At 42.7% G+C, this 10,764-nt stretch overlaps 1 protein-coding gene across 1 annotated transcript in view; it reads left to right on the forward strand.

The window, feature by feature from the left end:
• The first annotated feature begins 1,751 nt into the window (after nucleotides 1-1,751).
• Nucleotides 1,752-10,764, forward strand: part of IL1RAPL2 (interleukin 1 receptor accessory protein like 2) — a 336,211-nt gene continuing 327,198 nt past the window's right edge. Inside the window, exon 1 of the mRNA XM_070759926.1 lies at nucleotides 1,752-1,833. Within this exon, the coding sequence (XP_070616027.1) occupies nucleotides 1,752-1,833 (82 nt within the window). The remainder of the gene's footprint in view (nucleotides 1,834-10,764) is intronic.

Raw genomic sequence — 10,764 nt, forward strand, 5'->3', positions numbered from 1 at the left:
ACTTTTTTTTGGGGGGGTACACAGCTTTCTGAACGCACAGCTGGTGAACACCTTTATAGAACGGAAGCGATAACTGTTAATTTGAAGCACGGATTTAGATTGCTATCAATACCTAATGTATAAAAATCGCTCCCTTTGTTTAGCCATGCTACACATGTCTCAAATGATATTTCTGGCTGAAAACAATAAAGACAGCTTCCGTAAGACTAAATTGTGGTGGGAATAAATTTCTTTTTTTAAAAAAAGAAATTAAAAAGTTTCTTTTTTTCTTTTTTCTGGCCACTTAAGTATAACTGTAGGGAGGATCCAGGAAGAAGCATTAATAGACCACAGAATGAGAAGCTGTTCCTGCTTTTTGGCTGAAGAGTAGCGAAGTGGGGAAAGTAATTTGAGGAAGATCCACTTGAAAATCATCTTGCGTAACTTTATAATCATAATTAGCTGTTAGAAGATTTAGTTCAATTACTTTATCTTTTTTTTAAAAAGAGACAGCAACCCACTTTTCAATCTTGTCAAGGTGGCCCTACTTGAGCTGGGATTTGAAACTTCCAAAAAATAATATGTATATATATATATATAAGGTTAAGAAACCTTTCCTGGCATACTAATGTCTTCATTATCTGTTTGTTGAATAGATTTTGTGACTTGCTCTGTCCTCGTTTCTGATTGATGGTCCTGGCTGCTCTAAAGTCAAGTCATCCGAGTCGAGTTTAAACTTTATAGAGGCATTGTGTGTTTTCTATAACACTGATGATGTTATCTAGTTGGGTCATGAAATAGCCCCAAGAAAACCACCAAGCTGAAAGCACCAAGGTCCCCATAGTCATTCATTTCCTTCTCCTCCTCCTACCCCCTTTCTTCTTCCTCCTCCTCCTCCTCCCACCGCCCTCCTCCTCTTCTTCCTCTTCTTCCTCATCATCGTCCTCCTCTTCCTTTAATTCTTCTTCTTCTTCTTCTTCTTTTTCTTCTTCTTCTTCTTCTTCTTCTTCTTCTTCTTCTTCTTCTTCTTCTTCTTCCTTGCCGTCGTCCTCCTCCTCTTCTTCTTCTTCTTCTTCTTCTTCTTCTTCTTCTTCTTCCTCTTCCTCTTCCTCCTCCTCTTCCTCTTCTTTTTCTTCTTCCTCTTCCTCCTCCTCTTCTTCTTCTCTTCTTCTTTTTCCTCTTCTTCTTCCTCTTCTTCCTTGTCGTCATCCTCCTCTTCCTCTAATTCTTCTTCTTCTTCTTCTTCTTCTTCTTCCTCTTCCTCCTCCTCCTCTTCTTCTTCCTCTTCTTCCTCCTCCTCCTCCTCTTCTTCTTCTTCTTCTTCTTCTTCTTCTTCTCTTCTTCTTCCTCTTCTTCCTTGTCGTCCTCCTCCACTTCCTCTAATTCTTCTTCTTCTTCTTCTTCCTCCTCTTCTTCTTCTTCCTCCCTTCCCTTTTCCTCTTCCTCCTTTTCCTCCTCCTTCTTCTTTCCTCCTTCCACCGATGGTGTTACCCACTTGGCTCATGTAACATCTGCAAGCAAGCCACCAAACCCAGAGAGTGCCAAGGCCTCCTCGCTTCTACCTTGAGCTTACAAACATTCCTTTCTATTGATAGGGACAGGAATGTTCTGGGATGTAAATATTTTGGGGTTGAACTCCCTAAGTTGCACCAGCAAAAATTTGCAGGGAGCCTCTAAAGAAAATATAACGTGCAGAAATATACATCTGGGCGAGACTTGGGTTGGCACTTAACAACATCTGTCTGCATTTCAGCTGCCCAAAGGAGTAGAAGATGAAGCCTACTCATCTCTTGGCCTTTGTAATTTTCGTGACCCTCTGCAGAAGCATGAAGTTGGTATCGAAGAGAAATTCAGGTAGGTGCCTGTTGTTTATTTCCAATAATCTTTGAAAACGATTGGACCATGCGTTCCTTGAAGGATTGATGGCTTCTGTTCGGTTGTTTCTATTGAGCGGTGCAATTTGATGAAGGTTGAAATCTCAGGGTTTTGGATAAGTTCCGTGGCGTCAGTGGTTTCAGGCCTGAGATCAAAGGAAGCCAGTGGCTATGTAGAGATAGTCCTTGAGTTATAACCGTAGGTTTCTTGACCATTCTGAGTTACTCTGGCGCTAAAATTGCATGGAACTCACTACCAGACTCACAAGATTATATGCTGCAACGTCCTGCCTGTCAATCACTACTTCAGCTTCAACCACAACAATACAAGAGCACGTAACAGATTCAAGCTCAATATTAACCGCTCCAAACCTGACTGTAAAAAATATGACTTTAGTAATAGAGTTGTTGAAGCATGGAACTCATTACCGGACTCTGTAGTATCATCTTCTAACCCCAAAAATGTTACCCTTAGACTGTCCAATGTTGACCTCTCTCTAATCCTAAGAGGTCAGTAAGGGGCTTGCATAAGTGCACCAGCGTGCCTTCCGTCCCCTGTCCTAATGTTTCTTTTTAAATTTATTTTTTATTTTTTAAACTAGTATCGTGTATATGAATATTGTTATATCTTTACATACCCCGAATATGTACTTGACGAAACAAACAAACAAACAAAAAATTAAGAACTTTTTCTGTCGGGCTCTCTGGTAGACTCCTCCCAAAAATTCACAGGTACAAATTTCAGACACACACACGTTTGAAAATTAAAACAATGTTCTTTATAATGAAAATTCACTTAAACTAAGCCCTCTTTTGGTATAGCAAAGAGCACTGATCTCCAAACAAACTGGTAATTTGTACAAGTCCCTTATCAGTTCTGTGATACTTAGCTTGCAGCTGTGAGGCAATTCACAGTCCTTCTTCTTGCACAAAGTGACACACACTTTGCCCTGGTTTAGTTTGAAAGCGGGGAAAAATCAGCACACAAAAGGTCAAAGTCAGTAAAGCAGTCATGAAACACAACGATCAGATAATCCTCCACAATGGCCAAACCCACACGCTGCTATTTATAGCAGCCTCACTAGTGACCACAGCCCCACCCAACCACAGGTGGCCTCGTTTTCTTTGATAATAATCTCTCAGTTGTTGCTGCCTATGCATCGCTCTCAGCAGGCATGGCTGTATCATTAACTCTTGTTCCGAATCCAAGGAGGAGCTAGATAATTGATCTCCTTCTGAGCTGTCTGCCACACTCTCCTCCTCCTTGTCACTCATGTCTTCTTGGTCAGAGGAGCCTTCATCAGCAGATTCCACCGGGCGGGGGGGGGGCGCAAAACAGGCCTGCAGCATGTGGATGTCTCCCCCACACCCACAGTCCTTGGGGCAGGAGCAGGGCCAGAGCTAACCACAACAGAACTTATGGCTGTTCCTCACTCATGACTATCACAGTATCTTCCAAGGTCCTGCAATCAAAATTTGGAATGCTTCCATGCTTCGAATGAACAAAGTCAACTAAGAAAATTGGATTCACTGAATCGCCCTGTGATTCATAGAAACATAGAAACATAGAAACATAGAAGTCTGACGGCAGAAAAAGACCTCATGGTCCATCTAACTGCCCTTATACTATTTTCTGTATTTTATCTTAGGATGGATATATGTTTATCCCAGGCATGTTTAAATTCAGTTACTGTGGATTTATCTACCACGTCTGCTGGAAGTTTGTTCCAAGGATCTACTACTCTTTCAGTAAAATAATATTTTCTCATGTTGCTTTTGATCTTTCCCCCAACTAACTTCAGATTGTGTCCCCTTGTTCTTGTGTTCACTTTCCTATTAAAACACTTCCCTCCAGAACCTTATTTAACCCTTTAATATATTTAAATGTTTCGATCATGTCCCCCCTTTTCCTTCTGTCCTCCAGACTATACAGATTGAGTTCATGAAGTCTTTCCTGATACGTTTTATGCTTAAGACCTTCCACCATTCTTGTAGCCCGTCTTTGGACCTGTTCAATTTTGTCAATATCTTTTTGTAGGTGAGGTCTCCAGAACTGAACACAGTATTCCAAATGTGGTCTCACCAGCATTCTATATAGCGGGATCATAATCTCCCTCTTCCTGCTTGTTCTACCTCTAGCTATGCAGCCAAGCATCCTACTTGCTTTCCCTACCGCCTGACTGCACTGTTCACCCATTTGGAGACTGTCAGAAATCATTACCCCTAAATCCTTTTCTTTTGAAGTATTTGCTAACACAGAACTGCCAATACAATACTCAGATTGAGGATTCCTTTTCCCCAAGTGCATTATTTTACATGTGGAAACATTAAACTGCAGTTTCCATTGCTTTGACCATTTATCTAGTAAAGCTAAATCATTTACCATATTACAGACCCTTCCAGGAATATCAACCCTATTGCACACTTTAGAGTCATCGGCAAATAGGCAAACTTTCCCTACCAAACCTTCCCCTATGTCACTCACAAACATATTAAAAAGAATAGGACCCAGAACAGACCCTTGTGGCACACCGCTTGTAACCTGACTCTGCTCAGAATACTCGCCATTAACAATAACTCTCTGATGTCTATGCTTCAGCCATCTGCAAATCCATTGAACTATCCAGGGATTCATTGAAATAATGAATCCCACAAGTCCCAGCGGCTGATAAGGTCCCACAGAGTTGGCCTTCTCCGGGTCCTGTCAACAAAACAATGTCGTCTGGCGGGCCCCAGGGGAAGAGCCTTCTCTGTGGTGGCCCCCGACCCTCTGAAATCAACTCCCCCCGGAGATTAGAATTGCTTCCACCCTCCTTGTCTTCTGTAAACTACTTAAGACCCACTTATACCGCCAGGCATGGGGGATTTGAGACACCTTTCCCCCAGGCTTATTATAATTTATGTTTGGTATGTATGTGCTGTTTGGTTTTTAATTATGATAGGGTTTTTAGTTTCTTTTGTTTTTGTTTTAATATTAGATTTGTGCCTGTATAATACTGTTTTTATCATGTTGTGAGCCGCCCCGAGTCTTCGGAGAGGGGCGGCATACAAATCTAATAAATTATTATTATTATTATTATTATTATTATTATTATTATTATTATTATTATTACCAATATGGCCAAAACCCCTCCCCATATTGTAGAGTCAGGTTTGACTGACGGATCAACCACTTTGTTTAGTGGCGGTAATTCTGATTCCAGCCATGATGGTCATAAATCAAGGACTACCTCTATTAGGAAAGTATTTTCTGCGTTCCGTATTCTACCTATTTCTATTCTATGTATTCTGTGTATTTTGTGTTCCATTCATTCCTTATTCTTACTGGTATTGGTATGTTAGTTGAAACTAATGTTAGGATTAGTCTAACGAGCGGTTCCTTGCTTTCTGTGTTTCGATGTTTAGTACCGCTGAACATCAGCTGCCAGCAGTTTGGCAGATCGAATCTCAGTAGGCTCAAGGTTGGCTCTGCCTTCCATCCTTCCAAGGTCGGTAAAATGAGGACCCAGATTGCTGGGGGAAAGAAGCTGACTCTGTAAACCGCTTAGAGAGGGCTGTCAAGCACTGTGAAGCAGTATATAAATCTAAATGCTATTGCTATTGCTATCCTCACTCCTGATTTCTTGGGTCTGACACCAACATGTGTTGGTTATGACCTATGAAGCCCTTCATGGCATCGGGCCAGAATGTCTCCAGGACCGTCTTCTACCGCCCGAATCCTAGCGACAAGTTAGGTCCCACAGAGTTGGCCTTCTCCGGGTCCTGTCGACGAAACAATGTCGTTTGGCAAGACCCAGGGGAAGAGCCTTCTGTGTGGCGGCCCCGACCCTCTGGAACAAACTCCCTCCAGATATCAGAGTTGCCCCCACCCTCCTTGCCTTTCATAAGCTCCTTAAAACCCACCTCTGTCGACAGGCATGGGGGAACTGAGATGTTATCTTCCCCCTAGTCTTATAAAATTTATGCATGGTATGTCTGTATGTATGATTGGTTTCTTAAATAGGGTTTTTTTTTACATTACTTTTAATATTAGATTTGTTCAGAGAAACACCTTTCAGCTGTGGCGAGGGGGGCGTTTGCCCAGGTTTGCCTGGTGCACCAGTTGCGACCCTATTTGGACCGGGAGTCACTACTCACAGTCACTCATGCCCTCATCACCTCGAGGCTCGACTACTGTAACGCTCTCTACATGGGGCTACCTTTGAAAAGTGTTCGGAAACTTCAGATCGTGCAGAATGCAGCTGCGAGAGCAATCATGGGCTTTCCCAACTATGCCCATGTTTCTCCAACACTCCGCAGTCTGCATTGGTTGCCGATCAGTTTCCGGTCACAATTCAAAGTGTTGGTTATGACCTATAAAGCCCTTCATGGCACCGGGCCAGAATATCTCAGGGACCACCTTCTGCTGCCCGAATCCCAGCGACCAGTTAGGTCCCACAGAGTGGGTCTTCTCCGGGTCCCGTCAACCAAACAATGTCGCTTGGCGGGACCCAGAGGAAGAGCCTTCTCTGTGGCGGCCCCGACCCTCTGGAACCAACTCCCCCCAGAGATTAGAATTGCCCCCACCCTCCTTGCCTTTCATAAGCTGCTTAAAACTCACCTCTGCCGTCAGGCATGGGGGAACTAAGATACACTTTCCCCCTAGGCCTTCACAATTTTATGTATGGTATGTTTGTATGTATGATTGGTCTTTATATAATGGGTTTTAACTGCTTTTTTAGTATTGGATTTTGTTGTACTGTTTTACTGCTGTTGTTAGCCGCCCCGAGTCTGCGGAGAGGGGCGGCATACAAATCCAATAAATAATAATAATAATAATAATAATAATAATAATAATAATAATAATAATATTGTCTTTTTACTGTTGTTAGCCGCCCCGAGTCTACGGAGAGGGGCGGCATACAAATCTAATAAATAAATAAATAAATAAATAAACATCCTGAATCCTTATCATAAGCCTAAAAATTCTTTCACTTTTCATACATTCGCTCGATAATATCTTGCATCCATCGATCTGGGTAAACTTTGTACAGTAGCCAGGTGGTGGATTCTGCTCCCCCCCTTTTTTAAAAAAAAACCCATTTGTTTTAAAAACAAGGTTAATATCTACAGCAAAGCCATTGACATTTCTTTCAATACTGACATGTGTTAAATGGATTCCCCCCCCCCTCTGCTCAGCTTCCCAGACTTTAAAACGTTCTACCCGAAGCAGAACTAACGGGCATCCCTTTTTAAAATAAAAATAAATAGAAAGTTCCAGCATACAGATGTCTTCCTTCCAAATTGTTGAACAGCTGGGAAAGGGAGGGGATGGCTGGCTGCATCCCTGACATGTCAAAACTTGGGTTGGTAATCAAAGGGCGCACGGTCAGGAATGGAAAAGGTATTATTTGTACTGCCAGTGAAAAGGCTGAAATTGATCCCCTCCCACTCCCACCCAGAAGAGAAGAAGAAGGAGTTTAATTTATCAAATCCATGTCCCCCTATTTTTTAAAAAAAATTCCTCATCTTAATAATTGCTGGTCCTACCAGGAGAGGATGTGTACGATGGTCTCGGTGGCAGATGGACATAGCCTTGTTGAATGTGGCTCCTTTCCAGCCAATATAATCGCTTTATTGTTTAGTGGCATCATTAAATGGGCATGAATAAACTTCAGTGGGGGGGAGGGGAGACAGAGAGATAGAGAGACAGACAGACAGACAGAGAGAGACAGAGAAACCAAGAGACAGAGAGATAATAGACAGAGAGAAAAGAGAAAAGACAGAGGAGAAAGAGAGACAGAAAGAAAGAGAGAAAAGGAGTGTGAGAAGGAAAAGAGAGAGAGGGGAGAAAGAGGGAGAGAGGAGTGGAAGAGAGAGAGGATTAAGAAAGAGAGGGAGACGAAAGGAAGAAGAAAGAGAGGAGAAAGAGAGGAGAAAGGGAGGAGAAAGAGAGAAGGAGAGAATAAGAAAGAGAGAGAAGACAGAAAAGAGAGACAGAAAGAGAGAAAAGGAGTGTGAGAGGGAAAAGAGAGAGGGGAGAAAGAGAGAGAGGGAAAAGAGAGAGGGGAGAAAGAGAGAGGGAGAGAGAAAAGAGAGAGAGAGAAAAAAGAGAGGGAGAGGAAAGGAAGAAGAGAGAGAGAGGAGAAAGAGAAAGGAAAAAAGAGAGAAGGAGAGGGGGAGAAGAGTGAATAAGAAAGAGAGAGAGAAAAGAAAGAGAGATGAGAGGAGAAAGAAGCAGAGAGTGCGAAGGTGAAAAGAGAGCGAGATGAAAATGATAGGAGAAAGAGAAGGAGAAAGAGAGAAGGGGAGAGAGAGAGAGAGAGAGAGAGAGAGAGAGAGAGAGAAACGCATCTATCCAGTTTATGATACAATGAAGAGTTATTGCAAAACAATTCAAGAAAGATTTTGGAGAGACCAACTGCCTTTCTTCATGTTTTTTTAAATTGATTCAACATTTGGTTACTCGATTAATTTCCTTTATAGGCAGTAACTGTTTTCTAGTGTTAATTGAGCCAGCTGACATTCAAAGAAGGGGTAAAGGAATTGTTCTCTGTATTGAATTTCATTTTTTAAAAAAGCGGTTAGTTTTTATTTCTAAGGCAAGCGTGAGATTATTATTTTTTTTGCTTTAATTGCTTTCAATGCATCCCAAAATTGCTTTTAATTGCTCCCCCATTCTGGAACGGGTTCTTTGAACATTTGAAAAGGGGGTTAAAGGGTGTATAAATAAATTATACATGGAATTATAAATGGAAGTCGGAAAGTAAACAGTTAGCAATTTAAGAAACAATGCCCTAATATTTTCTCGAGAGAAGTGGAGACAATGGCTCTTTTAATCCTGAAAAAAACCTTTTCAAAAAGGTTTTTTTTTAAAAATAAAATAAAATAGAAAACGTATTGAATTCTTAGCTTGGCCTAAGCAATCCTGAATTATTTGAAGAAAAAGCCCAGGAGAGGTTTTAAGTACCACTGAAGCAAAAGGAACCAACTCAGATTATATAATCATTGATCCTCACAAAAGGCCAGAAATGAAACCACTGCCAAGGTCAGACATGAATCCAACCCAAACTGCTTGCGACCCAATTCTTGCAAAACTTTTTGGAAGGAAATGATGTCTCCACTAGATCCTTTATTTGGATATAGTGGGGTCACCCACATTTGCCCCAGGATCCAGAACCCCACATGCCAGCAAAAATGTTTCAGGTGATCATATAATAATAATAATTAATAATGATTTATTGGATTTGTATGCTGCCCCCTCTCCGTAGACTCGGGGCGGCTAACAACAATGATAAAAACAGCAGGTGACAATCCAATAATAAAACAGCTAAAAACCCTTATTTATAAAAACCAAACATACACACAAACATACCATGCATAACTTGTAATGGCCTAGGGGGAAGGAATATGAGCCGGGGTGGCGCAGCAGGTAGAGTGCTATACTGCAGGCCACTGAAGCCGACTGTAGATCTGAAGGTCAGCGGTTCAAATCTCATCACCGGCTCAAGGTTGACTCAGCCTTCCATCCTTCCGAGGTGGGTAAAAATGAGGACCCAGATTGTGGGGGCAATAGCCTAGCTCTGTTAAAAAAGTGCTATTACTAACATGTCGTAAGCCCGCCCTGAGTCTTAGGAGAAGGGCGGCATAAAAAATCGAATGAATGAATGAAATGAATGAATGAATGAATAAATATCTCAACTCCCCCATGCCTGGCGGTATAAATGAGTCTTGAGTAGTTTATGAAAGACAGGGAGGGTGGGGGCAATTCTAATCTCCGGGGGGAGTTGGTTCCAGAGGGCCAGGGCCGCCACAGAGAAGGCTCTTCCCTTGGGGGCCTGCCAAACGACATTGTTTAGTCGACGGGGACCCGGAGAAGGCCAACTCTGTGGGACCTTATTGGTCGCTGGTAGCAGGCAGTTCCGGAGATAATCTGCTCCAATGCCATGTAGGGCTTTAAAGGTCATGACCAACACTTTGAATTGTGACCGGAAACTGATCTGCAGCCAATGCAGGCCACGGAGTGTTGAAGAAACGTGGGCGAATCTTGGAAGCCCCACGATGGCTCTCGCGGCTGAGTTCTGCACGATCTGAAGTTTCCGAACACTTTTCAGAGGTAGCCCCATGTAGAGAGGCGTCGCAGTAATCTGCTACTGATGATGCTATCTACTTTGGTTAATGCAAGAAAACCACAAAGCTCAGAGAGCTGACCAAGGACCCTTCAGTCTGATGTATCTTCCATCCTTTGGAACATTTGACTTTGGGAATACATATATGAATTGGGTTTTTTTTTGGGGTGGGGGTGTATGTAGCTATCCTGAACTTTGCTTGAGCCATAATCTTCTCCAGTCCTTCTTATTTATGGGTGTGGCAACTTGGCTTTACATCCACAGGCTTGGAGAACTCTTTGGCGCCAAAAATATGATGTTCTGTCTGTCGGGGTGTGTGTGTGTCTCTGGTTGTCCTTTTCTGTAGCCCTCTGTGCCTCCGTGGGACAAAAACAAACTGGCTTGATCTTAGAAAAAAGATGACTTCACCGGAACGCAATGTGAGGCTTTGCGAGTGCTTGGTCATGGCATAGAGTGCCCGGAGGGGAACTTTGTAAAGGCCATTTGTGTTGATGGGGGAATCGCACTCACAAACAGTGTGGTCTTTCTCCAGTGGTGACGTAATGGGGGGTTGAGAAACCCCAAAGAGGGGGATGGAACCGTGGTACCGAATCCTCAACCGGGAAGCTGGGAAGGAAGCAATCTGTTGGTTTTTCTTCCCTGAAAAGGGGAAGAGAAGATGAACGCGGGTTATTTCGACCTTGGTTCCACCGGCTACGTTTGAAATGGCTGGAAAAGATCTGGGTGTCCTCGGCCTTACACAATTTCTTCTAATAGGCAGCCAACATTTTATTTCTCTGCCCTGCTGGTTTTAGTCCCTTCTT

This window comes from Erythrolamprus reginae, chromosome 8, assembly GCF_031021105.1.
Source record: "Erythrolamprus reginae isolate rEryReg1 chromosome 8, rEryReg1.hap1, whole genome shotgun sequence".
Lineage (NCBI taxonomy): Eukaryota > Metazoa > Chordata > Lepidosauria > Squamata > Dipsadidae > Erythrolamprus > Erythrolamprus reginae.